A 15,987-nucleotide genomic window follows, 5' to 3' on the forward strand; every position below is an offset into this window, starting at 1 on the left:
CTCAAGGCCATATATCTCTCACTCAATGTAGAACTTCATTTTCATAACATTTATTGTTCAAGGTGGTTTTGATACTCTTTCGAAAGAGAACAATAATATTGACATTATAGAACTCTAGGAAAGGCAATATTAGCCCCTGATTTAGTCAGCATCATATAAAATAATTTCTGTGTGGATTGGTAAACCACAAGTCATTAATTCATATTACACTAATAAGTCAGTGTATGATGTGTACCCCATCACCAGTGTGTGTGTGTGTGTGTGTGTGAGCAGTTCAGGTAATTTTTAATGAATGGGACAACAAAGTTGCTGTTAACATTGCTCTCTGTACACTTGAGTGGATAACTTCAGAGACTAATAGATATGCATATAACCCAGGGATCTTCTGTTAATTGATAAAAAGTCTGTTCATGCTGATTTTGCGGGGAAGCAGGCAGCCCTGCATCCAGATCCTCTCATGATTAAATCATGTTGAGACCATTTTACTGTTTGTAAGCAGCTGAGCCATAGCTGGATATGAGTAGGTCGAGATAAGCCTTAATTCCATACCTCTGGCCCCAACCATAGCTTGCTTTGTGTCTACACAAAGAGTCTGTTTTATTTTCTGACCCGCTTGTTGTAAAACACCTGCACTCTGAAATTCTAATAGTTTATTTGACATTTTGCCTCTTGACGTCTCATACTCCGTCTTCTACATTTAGATAACTTGTGTCATCAGGTGTTAGGAATGTGACTGCTCATTTAACAGCTCTAGCTCATACACACTGACATTCCCAAGACCACACACATGTAACCACTCCAATTTAGAGTACATAGTCAGTTTGAAAAGAGCCTTTTCATTAAACATCCTAATAACACAGTGCTGTGTATACTAGGTGGTCCTCCTATAGCCTCTACTGCAGTCTTCTCTCTCCTTCAGTATGACCCCAGTTAAATATGTACTGTGTTAGCCCCCAGGGGGCTCATATAGGATAGCATCCATGGAAAACATAGGTGTTTGACTGGGAAACACATTTAAAGTTTGGGTAACCTTAGTTACGCTGCAAGACGAGTTCCCCCTACCTACCCTGAGGCCTACAGCAAGGCAATGCTGTCTGCAATGGTACCCTATTTAGGGCCCTATAGGGCTCTGGGCAAAAGTAGTGCACTTTGTTGGGAATAATGCACCATCTGAGAAAGAAGCAGTCAAAGACAGGCTCTCCATCCATCTGGCTAACAGTGACATCTAGTGGAGAGACAGTGAATAACCCCCCCCCCCTCCCCTCACTGCTGGTGTCAGCAGTGAGGTTGACAGGAGGGCAGCCAGCCAAGAATCCGTCTTTGTGCTTTACACAAAAGGTCCTGCAACAGATGGCCAAGATATCATCTGTATCTTCCAGGCTACTTTCCATCAACTTCATTCACATAACTTTTTGCCGAGTATTTCTGCAATCATATGCAGTTTCTTTACAATACTTTGACCTTTTCATTGCCACTGCAATGTTGTGCTTTACTACTAATCTCAGCGTGTGAAGGCTGCCGTACAGAAATACCAGCAGGCTCAATGTGATACCTAACACCCATGTTCAATACCAGCAGGTTCAATGTGATACCTAACACCCATGTTCAATACCAGCAGGTTCAATGCGATACCTAACACCCATGTTCAATACCAGCAGGTTCAATGCGATACCTAACACCCATGTTCAATACCAGCAGGTTCAATGCGATACCTAACACCCATGTTCAATACCAGCAGGTTCAATGCGATACCTAACACCTATGTTCAATACCAGCAGATTCAGTGGTAGGCCACTCAGTATCCTATTTGGAGCCATGTGGCCTACGGATAATAAGTCAATACGACATTAGGCTTTAACTTAGCAAAAAGCTCTGACTTTATTTGTTTAGCATATGCATGTTAAATTCATACAACATGTAAACAGTACAAGTTCGTTCCACAAAACCATACACAATGTACAAAATATTTACAAAGTTTGAATGATAAAATATTAAAATATTAAAAACAAATAAAAACATAATTTAGTCAATGCTGATTTACTTATGATAGAAAAAGTTATTTAGACAAACTCTACTTAGGCCAGACTCAGTGATGTGAAACTAATTGAACAAGGTGTGTACCTAGAACAAACTTCCCTAATATCAGTGTTACAAACAATGGTGACTAGAAAAATAGTATTAACACCCAATCCGTACCCAGTGATAGGATACATGACCCTGTGATTTAGCAAACCCATTATAATTACGTTTCCCTTTAAAAGAGGGAGCATCTTATTCCCAACATCCCTAAGTGGCACTATACTGCACACGTCATAAAATAAAATGGGTTTAAAAGACTGTAAGAAACATGGATAACCATTCATACAAGAAAGCATAGGAATATCCACGGCACTTTTTCAGGAATATTCTCGATAAAATAAGGAATACAATGCTGTTGTTTTTTTGTTTATGGGCATGCCTGGGCTCCTACTCATAAAGTATCTCAGAGTAATGCTGATGTAAAATCAGTTTCGCCTTAAGGGGTGGGGGCTGATCTTAGATCAACACTCCTAAACTGAGCCGCTTTATAAATAGGGGCCGTGGAGAATCGTATCCGATGCCTCTATGCCTGTCATTGTTCTGTGTTGGTCACACACTGGTTTCAGCGATGCAGTGGGTCCGTGGAGCTTCGAGGGGGAAAGGCTGCTCTCTGCTGCCACCTGGTGGGCCCATTTTGAGATGAGTGATCTCCTGCAGTAGCGCCACGTTCCCAACCCTCCATTGACGATACCTCTGTGCAGTAAGAAGGGGATCTGCCAGCACGTGATCTATAGCCAACAGGTCGGCTTCTTTTGCCTATTGAATATTGAAATCAGACTAAGGTGTTGAAAAGACATGTAGAGCTGTTCACATTTCAACAGGAAATAATGTAGGTGCATCTAAGGGTATTGTAGCCAGGGAATATCAGCAAACTAAAAACTTCCATGTTCATGGGTTTGATTGACAAACTATGAGAGATCGGGGTTATGGGGAGCTACTACCTGAAACTAGTCCAGCAGAAATGTTTATTTACACTTTGTTTGAAAAATAAATAATGGCGTGCCCTACTGAACATGACCCTGTTCTAGTAATCGACCCAGAATGAAGTGACTCACCTTTAAAGTGCTGTTGAGGGTCCTAACCAGATGCAGCTTCTCATTGACTCGGTCATTTTTGCAGCGTTGAATGAATGACGCTCTGAAGTCCCTCTTCAGTTCTCCAGATGGAGATAGTCTGGCATGCTTCAGATGGATGTACAGTGCCTCCATTTCATCAGATGTGCCCTCTAAAAATCATCATAATAATACATCAAGATTTGGCATACAAATATGCCATCATTTACATGTTATCATTCAAAATAATTTCATAAGAACAAACAGGCAGTATAGAGGTGTGGGTGTTAACTAGGCTACTATGCCATCTTTTGTGTCAATCCAGGATAATGAGATGATGTGGTGTCAATCCAGGATAATGAGATGATGTGGTGTCAATCCAGGATAATGAGATGATGTGGTGTCAATCCAGGATAATGAGATGATGTGGTGTCAATCCAGGATAATGAGATGATGTGGTGTCAATCCAGGATAATGAGATGATGTGGTGTCAATCCAGGATAATGAGATGATGTGGTGTCAATCCAGGATAATGAGATGTTGTGTCAATCCAGGATAATGAGATGTGGTGTCAATCCAGGATAACGAGATGATGTGGTGTCAATCCAGGATAACGAGATGATGTGGTGTCAATCCATGATAACGAGATGATGTGGTGTCAATCCAGGATAGTGAGATGATGTGATTTCCATCCAGGATAGTGAGTTGATGTGATTTCAATCCAGGATAGTGAGATGATGTGGTGTCAATCCAGGATAGTGAGATGATGTGATTTCAATCCAGGATAGTGAGATGATGTGATTTCAATCCAGGATAGTGAGATGATGTAGTGTCGATACAGAGAAGCTAACAGTTTACCCTCCTTTCCTCCCTGGGCCTCAGCCCCCGGTCCATCCTCCTCTTCCAGTCTGAAGGGGTGGAGGGGAGCGCCCTGTCCCACTGCCCTCTCTGGAGAAGGGACATCCAGCCAGGACTCCGTGCTCTCTGAAGTCTCAATGCTGTCAGGGGCAGACATGGGGTCAGTGGAGTGACATGGGGACGAGGTGGAGCAAGATGGGGGGACATCTCCCTGGATAGAGAGAGAACAGAGAACAACATTCACACTGGGTTAACATGAGGCTTATTGTCTTATCTACAGCAACAGACACAGAGTCTAAACACTAGCACAAAGTAGCATCAATGCTGAACAATCTTCATACATACAAAGCAGTATAATGGGACAGAGCACTCACATTAACAGAGTCTATGGTCAGCTGCTCAGAGTTGAAAGCGTCAGATGTCTCCAGTGACTCAACCTCCTCTTGGTCACTCTCCTCACTGTAGCACTCTAGACAAACGCACGCACGCCAATGGATTGATGCAAATAATCATGATATCCCTCTGACAGGTAGACATAGGTTACTTTGTAGCTAGTTGCCATTTAATAGAGCTTTTTGGGAAAGCCTTTCCATCTACCAGAAGACAGTTTGGTCTATCATTACCATCACGATATTGTTCCTGTTCCTTAATTGTTTGACACCTGGACGTTTTACTTCATATTATGTCTTCTTCCCTTGTTTCAAAGTAGCCTATAACCAAAATCCGACCACAGAAACGTGGAGGCAATCATTTTTTCTAAAGACTTACTCATATTCATTCTCCTGTTGTATTGGTTCTTCCAACTTTATTTTATTGTCTATCAGCCAAAAGCATTATCCTAGTCACAGTAGCAACTCATGAAAGTTGTTGGATCTTTAAATCCCGCCCTTAACCTACATTTCCAAGGGATATTTCGATTTCTGTCCATTAAACCGCTCGCTTTGCATTTTAGAAGGGCGTTTTCCCGCAATTGCATTTCGGGAACTTTCACGCGTTGGCCTAGCTCCGTGTGTACATTGCTGCGCCCAAAATGTGAAGGAATAGTTTATCAACATTTTAAGCTAAACAGTCTATCTGTTCCATCAGCCCTATTAATTGACATGATTTATACTTCCACTACACTACTTTGATGCGCATCAGTGGAGATTAAGAAATGTGTACACGCAATGCGTACTGAAACATAAGTGGGTATACCCTCCACTACATCAATGGTGTTCCCCTCTATCGTTCGCCTAGCTTATTTCTGGCTTTCCTCATCAAGAAAACAAACAAAACAATTTAATAAAAAAAGATCCATGTAATGTCTTGAGTCCATTACCCCCAGTGTTCCTCTCTGACGACTCGTCCAGTGTAGCAGCCGCTGCCGCTGCTGCTGCTGACAGTTTAGACAGCCACCTGTAACATTGAGAAGCCATGACTGAAAAACACGAATACCTGACCAGGACGGCCAATGTTTTATGTACTTAGGAGGCAAATGTCCTCTTTGCACATGCTTCCTCAAATAGCTTGTAGCTTCCTGAAATAGCTTCAGGATGGGTAACTGTAATGGCATTTTAATATGGCCCCATGAGACCAAATGAAGCTGAGATAATATACAATAAGATTAAACTTTTACAACATTTAAACAGTACACAAAAAGTCGTTCACATAAATAGGCTATATTTTCAAAGTGTCAGCCCACATCCGCTACCAGTAAGTGTTCCTTTTGACATCAGCGTTACACAAACACAGATAGAACAACGAGCCAGATATTTCACTGGATGTATAAATATGAAGCATCTGCTTGGCGTTTCCACTCACTACCAAATATGGTAGTGAGAGGAAGCCCACTGGTGGGCAGTGGGAGAATATAAAATTAGATAGATTTTGGCCTACATTTTGCGAATGTTGTCATCATTAAACATTTGATCTCAATACAGTTTTATGTCCCCAAATTAACATATGTTATGAACAGAGTGGACTAAGTTTTGTAGACCTTAGCCTTTGCCAAAGTTTTTTTTTTTAAATCACATTGTTTAGAAGGAGTGCAAAGTCGAATTGAGTTATTGCACACTGCATTTCACAGAGTAGGCGTTCCCTAACGTAAATATGCAGATGCTAGAACCGACCAATAGGATCTCGCAAGCTCGTGCTTGGCTCTGCAAACCTCCTTGCTTGTTCTGCCCACTATAACTCATCTGCTCCCATTGGAAACGACAGGCTGTGGTCTGTCTTGGTTTAGTTATAAAAAAATTGGCACAAATAGGCTACAATCTCCTGGCCTGCCTCCATTGCCCTCCTCTTTTACATACTCACTTGTTCATCTCTCTCAGACTCTCGGCGGCAAAGTAGAGTGTCACAACCTGTGGATGGCTGGCCTTCATAGCACTGGATGAGATCAGGCAAAACAACATAGCCGTCAGATCAACAAATACTACATTAAGTGTTTTGAGTGTAAACGTGAAAAATGATCTAGAAATACAATTCTTATTATTACTACGACAGGATAGGACACTAAAGGAGAGAACGGAACACTGCTCTGTGTGTTGAGAGAGAGAGTTATTTTTGGAAGGAAGCTAAAGTGAAACCACAAAATGGGGTCAACAGCAGACGGGCAGTTATCTTATGCATGCATTCATACCGTAAAGAACAAATAAACATGGTTTAGGGTTGATGACTTACACAGACGAAAGAAGGCTACATGTGATAATACAGAACACAGCGTGAAATATACCGTCAATGGACAGCAAGGAAGAGTTACTGTACAAAGACTACATTTGAGCTCGACTTGCAAAAGCTCAGCAATTTCCTGTGACCGTGTGGTGTGTAGCCCACACTACTCGGGTTTCCAACAGGCCAAACGGAAACTTTGAATTAGAAAAACCTTACTGCTTTTTCTTGCACTCTGTTGCTTGGTCGACAGTGAAGTTTGTAAGGTGGATGTATCCTTCTGCTTTCTCAGCCTACACACCAAGAGGTGACAGAGAGAGAAACAACAATAACATACATAATTGATTACGATCATGTGACAAGACGATAGTTAATAAATATGGTTGGTTAGAGGAACATTGTCCGAGAGACTGTTTTAATATTTACAGTTGAAGTCAAATATGTCATTAAAACTCATTTTTCAACCACTCCACAATTTTCTTGTTAACAAACTATAGTTTTGGCAAGTCGGTTAGGACATCTACTTTGTGCATGATTTCACTTATAATTTTTTTTTTTTTTTTGAATTTTACCCCTTTTTTCTCCCCAATTTCATGGTATCCAATTGTTGTAGTAGCTACTATCTTGTCTCATTGCTACAACTCCCGTACGGGCTCGGGAGAGACGAAGGCTGAATGTCATGCGTCCTCCGATACACAACCCAACCAGCCATACTGCTTCTTAACACAGCGCTCATCCAACCCGGAAGCCAGCCGCACCAATGTGTCGGAGGCTACACCGTGCACCTGGCAACCTTGGCTAGCGCGCACTGTGCCCGGCCCGCCACAGGAGTCGCTGGTGCGCGATGAGACAAGGAGATCCCTACCGACCAAGCCCTCCCTAACCCGGACGACGCTAGGCCAATTGTGCGTCGCCCCACGGACCTCCCGGTCGCGGCCGGTTACGACAGAGTCTGGGCGCGAACCCAGGGACTCTGATGGCACAGCTGGCGCTGCAGTACAACACCCTTAACCACTGCGCCACCCGGGAGGCCTGATTTCACTTTTAATTCACTGTATCTCAATTCCAGTGGGTCAGAAGTTTACATACACTAAATTGACTGCCTTTAAACAGATTGGAAAATTCCTGAAAATGATGTCATGGCTTTAGAAGCTTCTGAGAGGCTAATTTACATAATTTGACTCAATTGGAGCTGAACCTGTGGATGTATTTCAAGGCCTACCTTCAAACTCAGTGCCTCTTTGCTTGACATCATGGGAAAATCAAAAGAAATCAGCCAAGACCCCAGAAAAAATGGTTCATCCTTGGGAGCAATTTCCAAACACCTGAAGGTACCACGTTCATCTGTACAAACAATAGTACACAAGTATAAACATCATGGGACCAAGCAACCGTCACACCGCTCAGGAAGGAGACGCGTTCTGTCTCCTAGAGATGAAAGTACTTTGGTACGAAAAGTGCAAATCAATCCCAGAACAGCAGCAAAGGACCCTGTGAAGATGCTGAAGGAAACAGGTACAAAAGTATCTATATCCACAGTAAAACGAGTCCTATATCGACTTAACCTGAAAGGCCGCTCAGCCAGGAAGAAGCCACTGCTCCAAAACTGCCATAAAAAAGCCAGACTACGGTTTGCAACTGCACATTGGGACAAAGAACGTACTTTTTGGACAAATGTCCTCTGATCTGATGAAACAAAAATAGAACTGTTTGGCCATAATGACCATCGTTATGTTTGGAGGAAATAGGGGGATGCTTGCAAGCCGAAGAACACCATCCCAACTGTGGGGGGTGGCAGCATCATGTTGTGGGGGTTCTTTGCTGCAGGAGGGACTGGTGCACTACACAAAATAGATGGCATCATGAGGTAGGAAAATTATGTGGATATATTGAAGCAACATCTCAAGACATCAGTCAGGAAGTTAAAGCTTGGTCGCAAATGGCCTTCCAAAATGGACAATGACCCCAAGCATACTTCCAAAGTTGTGGCAAAATGGTTTAAGGACAACAAAGTCAAGGTATTGGAGTGGCCATCACAAAGCCCTGACCTCAAACCTATAGAAAATGTGTGGGCAGAACTGAAAAAGCGTGTGCGAGCAAGGAGGCCTACAAACCTGACTCAGTTACGCTAGCTCTGTCAGGAGGAATGGGCCAAAATTCACCCAACTTATTCTGGGAAGCTTGTGGAAGGCTACCCGAAACATTTGACTCAGGATAAACAATTTAAAGGCAATGCTACCAAATACTAATTGTGTATGTAAACTTCTGACCCACTGGGAATGAGATGAAAGAAATAAAAGCTGAAATAAATCCTATTCTCTACTATTATTCTGACATTTCACATTAAAATGAAATGGTAATCCTAACTGACCTAAGACAAGGCATTTTTACTAGGATTACATGTCAGGAATTGTGAAAAACTGAGTTTAAATTAACTTGGCTCAGGTGTATGTAAACTTACGGCATCAACTGTACCAACACGTACGCTACGGTCACAATACACAGGACTCCTTATTGTCCCTAGAATTTCTAAGCAAACAGCTGGAGGCAGGGCTTTCTGCTATAGGGCTCCATTTGTTTTGGAATGGTCTGTCTGTCTGTGAGAGACGCAGGCTCGGTCTTGAACTTTAAATCTTTATTGAAGACTCATCTCTTCAGTAGGTCATATGATCGACTCTCTCTCTCTCTACCGCACCTGTTTTCTCGACCTCTGAATACTCGGCTATGAAAAGCCAACTGACATTTACTCCTTAGGTGCTGACCTGTTGCACCCTCTACAACCACTGTGATTATTATTATTTGACCCTGCTGGTCATCTATGAACGCTTGAACATCTTGGCTATGTACTGTTATAATCTCCACCCGGCACAGCCAGAAGAGGACTGGCCACCCATCAGAGCCTGGTTCCTCTCTAGGTTTGTTCCTAGGTTCCTGCCATTTTAGAGAGTTTTTCCTAGCCACCGTGCTTCTACATCTGCATTGCTTGCGGTTTGGGGTTTTAGGCTGGGTTTCTGTACAGCACTTTGAGACATCGGCCGATGTAAAAAGGGCTTTATAAATACATTTGATTGAATATGAGCATACATTTTTGTATACCCTAAACCAGAGATGGGCAACTTTGATGGGGCTGGGACAAAAAAATGGAACTCATCATGAGGGGCCTCCGTACCTTGCGAGCAAAGCAGCCCCCCTCATTACAGCAAAGTTTTAGAGTTCATTATCTGCAATTCCTCACATTGCCATTGGGTGTAGAGAAAATGTTGCTGTTTTAAAGCAAATTTGCTGCAATTCTACATATTTTGCCATACGGTGGAGGCAAAGTTTTGCAGTTTTCAATATGATAACTGATGATCAATGGGCCCCACCCCGGTCGGTAATTTGACCATGCTTACTACAAGTTTAGATAGCTGGACCCTACACTTATTTAACAATCTAAAATTATTTAGCTGACCTGGGGTAATTGAGTGACTGCTGACGCACAACTAAATGTCTAAATAGCACCTTGTGTATTCTATTATTCTAACTGAACTGTAAGTTATTTTAAATTTATTTTTAAATTGGTCCGTAGGCCTACAAAATTGGGGCCGCCTCCAGTTCCCCATTCCTGCCCTAAACTAAAGCATTTTTTAGATTTAGCTAATAAAATGTTTCCAGTCCCAACACAACATAACACATATTAGAACACAACAACCCAACAACAGATTAGCAAAACGACATGTTGGATTAGATTAGCACAACTCCGGGACAGTTGTGCTAATCTAATCTAACACAACACAGATCGACAGCTTAGATTAGCACAACTCAACATCCTAAAAACAACAGAGATTAGATTAGCACAACGGGATAACACAACACTAGGACTTACCGTTTGACCAGTGTACCAGTACATGGAGATCTTTTTCAGAACAAACCAGTACTTCTTCCATTTTGTTCCCAGGAAGCCCTTGCTCTCCTTCTTCTTGTAGAGCCAGCCCTGGTAGTCCACCTGACCCAGCTCCTTCAAAGACACCTTGCGACGGCTCATCACAGAATCACCTATGGTAAGCCAACCTATGGGACCTACAGACAGACAGAGTCAGGCACTGCAACATTAGCTACAGTACAGGCAGGCAGACAGGACGACTACGTCCTTAGAGTATATTACTCTTTGTTACTTGCAACCTTGTGAGCAGGTCATCTAGACCTTTGGTTGAGGCAGTGAGGCAGGCAAGTATTGTTTTCTTCAACACTTTACCATTAAGTAGCCCTTTGTATTCCACATTTGGCAAACTAGGAAAAGCCCATGTTAAATAATGGAATCTGTACATTGTAATGTAATCTACTAGGTTGAGAGGTGTTGATCCTACCCTTTCTAGAACGTCTAGCTATCTTACCTCCAAACACTGTCCTGAAGGTACTGTACGGCAGGCACCAGGTGAGTTTGATCCAGAGAGAAGAGATATCCTATTACAGCAGCATGTCACCAGCATGCTGGAGCCATCAGGCACAACAGCTCATACAGACTCTCAGAATGACAAGAGGATGTACATGAAGAGCATACCCTTCCTTAACGTTGCCCAACCAAGTATAGCCTACATGTAGGGCTTTGTACAGTCCAACAGTTACAAACACCCCTCCTGCTGCTGTCACCACCAACCACTAGAGTCACAGATAAAACAGCATCCTGTTTCACATGGCAATAGCATGTTGGTCTTGCTCTCCAAAATGTAGTGACATGGGTTTACAAAATGATATACATGTTAAGCATTTATCAACCCAAATATGTTTTAGTGGTTTGATCAAACTACATGCAAGAGATCAAATGAAGACATTAGCCCACTAGTAGGCACAAATGGAAGTGAGAGGAGCTGACTGCAAATGTTATTTGGGGTTAGTACTGCAGGAGGGCACGTTTCACCTTCAAATTCATCGCGGCAGGTTGGACAAACACTATTCCTACATTTTAGACACCGCCCTGTGTACTATCTACTTGTATTCGGCTACAGATTGAAAATACCTTTACTCATATAAGAAAATCACAATCATGAACCTTCCTTTTGCAGTCTAGATTTCCAAGTAGCATGTCATTTAATATGAAGGCAGTGTGTTAGATATCATTTAGAAAGTGTCTGACGAGGATAACAATTCCACGCATAAAAAAAGGTTCAATTAAACACGGATACTTGAACGTCGGTACTTCTGAGTAATGATTGGCTGAATGAATTAGATCAGACGAGAAACAACTTTTACACAACGCCTCCTCAACCTGTAACAAACTTTTAAACTTTTGAAAAAGTGCATTATCCAACCCATCAGACGGCAGGGTAGCCTAGTGGTTAGAGTGGTGGACTTGTAACCGGAAGGTTGCAAGTTCAAACCCCTGAGCTGACAAGGTACAAATCTGTCGTTCTGCCCCTGAATGTGGCAGATGACAGAACAGCATATATCAAGCATGTCACTGTTCCTAGGCTGTCATTGAAAATAAGAATGTTCTTAACTGACTAGCCTAGTTAAATAAAGGTAAAACATTTTTAAAAAAAGCTACTCTACAGATGCTTTGAAAGCATTGTGTTCTTTGTGAAGAGACATCAATTGCATGAAAATACACAATTTTAGCATCAAGAAGCGTTTTCTGCTGCTGCCCTTGCTACTGATGAACGATTTCCGGTCATTATTCTTAATTTTCTATTTGGTTCAACATTTCTCAGTTTCCACTAGTGACCACAGCCACAAAGTCAAAATTGGCTTTAGCAAAAAAAAGTTTGAAAACAAAAATGTGCTTTTTGGTCTTAATTTAAGGTTAAGGTTATGCATAAGGTTAGCAGTGTGGTTGGTTTAAGGTTAAGGTTTAAAATACATTTTTTAAACGAAAAACTGTACAAATGGGGGGAGTTTGACTTTGTGGCTGTGGTAACTAGTGACAACCGTTTCCTCCGTGACATGCTTGATATATGCTGTTCTGTCATCCGCCACTGAAAGTCGCCGTAGTTCTTAAAGTCTGCATACTTTAGGCAACAAATTAATGCAGGCTGAAAACAACTTGATAGTTCCTTCAGAACACCTAGGCCAGGGGTGCTCAAGTACTATTTGAGAAAGTCCGGTCGCACACATTTTCTTAGGTGGCAAAAGTCCGGATGTATAATGTAATTTTTCAGCGTAGTAACAAACCCCCACTTCGCAACCCATGCCCCTCTTGTTGGTGGAGAGAATATGTTGCAGTTTTAAAGCAAATTTACCGCAATTCTACACATTTTGCATGGGGCAGATATTTTTGTTGTTTTTAAGCTAATTTCCTACAATTCTATGCATTCTTCCATGTCTAATGTGTGTTTATATGGTACCAACATTAATAAAATAAAACATTTATTCGTATTACTTTTTATTATTCGTATTTTTCCGCCAGTTGAGTATGGAGGACCTGGGCCTTAATCTTTAGGCATATGATCATATTATGCATTACTCTCATAAAATACTTTATCTGGGATTTGTTCTCCAATTCACAACTAAACCTCTTTCCAGACATGGGCTGCCTGTTTGACCTGTGTAGTGTGTACCAGTGAGTTAGTACGCCTAAATCCTAGATTCCAATCTGATTGTGAAATGCCATGTAGGGCAGGCTATAGTCCTTTCTGTGATCAAACAGTAACAGAGCTTTAACCAACTGGGCACACACTGGTTGAATCAACATTGTTTCCACGTAATTTCAATGACATTTCGTTGAACCAGCATGGAATAGACGTCGAATTGACATCTGTACCTAATGGGAAGCTATGTCAAAGTCTGCCTCATGATCGGTCTGCATTAAAAAACTTTTTGAAGTTCTGCAATATGTTATAATTATGTTTTCAAATGGCATTGAGATCATTATTTCTAAGTAATTATTGTTGAGATAAGAAAGAACAAACAAGAAAGAAGCAACCAAAAGTTAAATTGCACCTTTTCATTATAGTTTAGAAAATGTTGAAACTATCACAGAGGTATTCATATTGCAAAGCACTTGAAAAGTATTGTGAGTTGCGACAACAACGAGACCTGGCCGTGTGGTGCCAGGACAACAACCTCTCCCTCAACGTGATCAAGACAAAGGAAATGATTGTGGACAACAGGTAAAAGAGGGCTGAGCACGCCCCCATTCTCATCGACGGGGCTGCAGTGGAGCAGGTTGAGAGCTTCAAGTTCCTTGGGGTCTACATCGACAACAAGGTCCAACATGGTCCAAGCACACCATGACAGTCGTGAAGCGGGCACGACAAAACCTATTCCCCCTCAGGAGACTGAAAAGATTTGGCATGGTTCCTCTGATCCTCAAAAGGTTCTACAGCTGCACCATCGAGAACATCCAGAATGGTTGCATCACTGGCTGGTATGGCAACTGCTCGGCCTCCGACCGCGAGGCACTACAGAGGGTAGTGCGAATGGCCCAGTACATCACTGGAGCCAAGCTTCCTGCCATCCAGGAGCTCTATACCAGGCTGTGTCAGAGGAAGGCCTTAAACATTGTCAAAGACTCCAACCACCCTAGTCATAGACTGTTCAGTCTGCTACCACACATCAAGTGGTACCAGAGCGACAAGTCTAGATCCAAGAGGCTTGTAAACAGCTTCTACCCCGAAGCCATAAGACTCCTGAACATCTAATTAAATGGCTACCCAGACTATTTGCATTGCCCCCCCCTTCCCTCTCCACACCACTGCCACTCTCTGTTGTCATCTATGCATAGTCACTTTAATGAACTCTACCTACATGTACATACTAGCTCAACTAACCGGTACCACCGCACGCACATTGACTCTGTACAAGCACCCCCCTGTCTATATTGTTATTTTTTACTGCTGCTTTTTTCTATTCTATTATTGGAATGAAGACACTGATTTCCTCCTTTAATACAAGCTTCACAGCTCTTGCATATGTTTAGTATGTATGGTTAGTGTTGCTAAGGCACTGTGTCTCAGTGTCTTCCTGGTCATGACATCATGTTATAGTTTCACATTGAATCATACCTGTTTTATTGAAGACCAGTTAGTGAGATAAAGTAGTTACACTTTTTTGAAATGTTACCTGAACTTCACAAAAATATGCACTCACTCACTCTCACACACTCACACACTCACACACTCACAAACACACTATTTGTAACAGCACCGGATCAAGGGTTTTCATAAGGTAGCTTCAAGAAAGACCAACTCTGGCAGTTATGTCCATCACATAGTAACATGAAACACTATGAAGAGAAGCACATGATCTCAAATAAAACGATAGGCTTTAATTATATCTATATATCAACTCATGAAATGAAATACAAAATAAAACGGTACAAAAATCAAATCAACTTCTTAAAATGATTTTAAACGTATGTACAAGAAATCTGTACAGACACAAACTAAATAACTTAACAATTTACACATAGGACAGTTCACCTACAGAAGCAAGGCTAATGTTCCCTAAACCTGAATGATAGTCCTTCTCTTGGTTAGGAAAATGAGCAGAGACAGAAACTCCTCCACGAAACATTCTGAATCTGTCAGCATATTGAATCTAAACCAGGTCTGTCACGCCAAGGAGTTGAAATGAAGCGAGAGATCCAACCAAATGGTCTACCCCTAGGCTATGTGGCGTTGAAATGAAGCGAGAGATCCAACCAAATGGTCTACCCCTAGGCGATGTGGCGTTGAAATTAAGCGAAGCTTCCAAAAGCTGTTTTAGTGTTCCAAGTTCCAACAGAACGTTCCAGGTATGGTAGGTGTTAGTCAGAATACTGAGTGGAGAAACCATACCACTGTTAGATTATAGCAAGGTAAAGGCAGTGGGGGCGACACACGTTCCACTGTCCACAAGGTCGAGGCACTCGTCAATGACTCAACAGCCTGAGGCGGGCTAGCCAGCCCCCCAGGATCGAAGAGGGTTCAGACGGAGGGCGTTTGGGAGTAGCAGCAGCACTTGGGGTCATAATTGTAGCCGGGACCTTTTTCGACGATGCCTCCTGGTAGGGGATGGTGGCGCTGTTGTGCAGGTCAGCATTTATGAAGCACTGGGAGCCCCGGATGTGGTCGACGCCACGGACCAGCTGGCCAGATCGACCCTCCAGGGGTCTGTAGGGTAGGGGGAAGAACGAGGCCTCCTCAGAGATGGTGGCGATGCGCTCGTTACTCAGGTATCTGTGCAGGATGTCCTCTCCTGCAAGAGTAGAATAGGACTTCATTGTCCATCCAAGAACATCACCATGCAAGAACCATATATAAGACAGGAATCTCAGCATGGGGCTGGCATATACTGTAGATGCATAACTAGAGCTAGAAACTAGAGTTTTTCCTGACTGTACTCTGACTAGTAAAACCTTTGTGCCTACTTACACTGGTACATGTATATATAC

General features: G+C 42.3%; 2 protein-coding genes across 3 annotated transcripts in view; both read right to left on the reverse strand.

The window, feature by feature from the left end:
* Positions 1-1,859: 1,859 nt before the first annotated feature.
* On the reverse strand, positions 1,860-11,206 carry LOC139415015 (interaction protein for cytohesin exchange factors 1). The gene is made up of 9 exons (XM_071162751.1): positions 11,012-11,206; positions 10,504-10,697; positions 6,858-6,931; positions 6,285-6,356; positions 5,308-5,384; positions 4,364-4,458; positions 3,990-4,200; positions 3,135-3,304; positions 1,860-2,835 (listed from the first exon to the last, which is right to left on the reverse strand). Exons 2-9 carry the CDS (start codon positions 10,660-10,662, stop codon positions 2,629-2,631), a joined length of 1,065 nt encoding a protein of 354 aa, XP_071018852.1. The 5' UTR covers positions 10,663-10,697; positions 11,012-11,206; the 3' UTR covers positions 1,860-2,628.
* A 2,336-nt stretch (positions 11,207-13,542) lies between these two features.
* LOC139415014 (connector enhancer of kinase suppressor of ras 3-like) overlaps positions 13,543-15,987 on the reverse strand; it is a 34,811-nt gene continuing 32,366 nt past the window's right edge. The window contains exon 13 of one of the 2 annotated variants that reach the window (XM_071162749.1): positions 13,543-15,791. In XM_071162749.1, coding sequence (XP_071018850.1) covers positions 15,466-15,791 — 326 coding nt within the window. In that variant the 3' untranslated portion in view covers positions 13,543-15,465. The remainder of the gene's footprint in view (positions 15,792-15,987) is intronic. The other variant, XM_071162750.1, reaches the window with a different exon arrangement.

This window comes from Oncorhynchus clarkii, chromosome 8 (genome assembly GCF_045791955.1).
Source record: "Oncorhynchus clarkii lewisi isolate Uvic-CL-2024 chromosome 8, UVic_Ocla_1.0, whole genome shotgun sequence".
In the NCBI taxonomy this organism is placed as follows: Eukaryota; Metazoa; Chordata; class Actinopteri; order Salmoniformes; family Salmonidae; genus Oncorhynchus; species Oncorhynchus clarkii.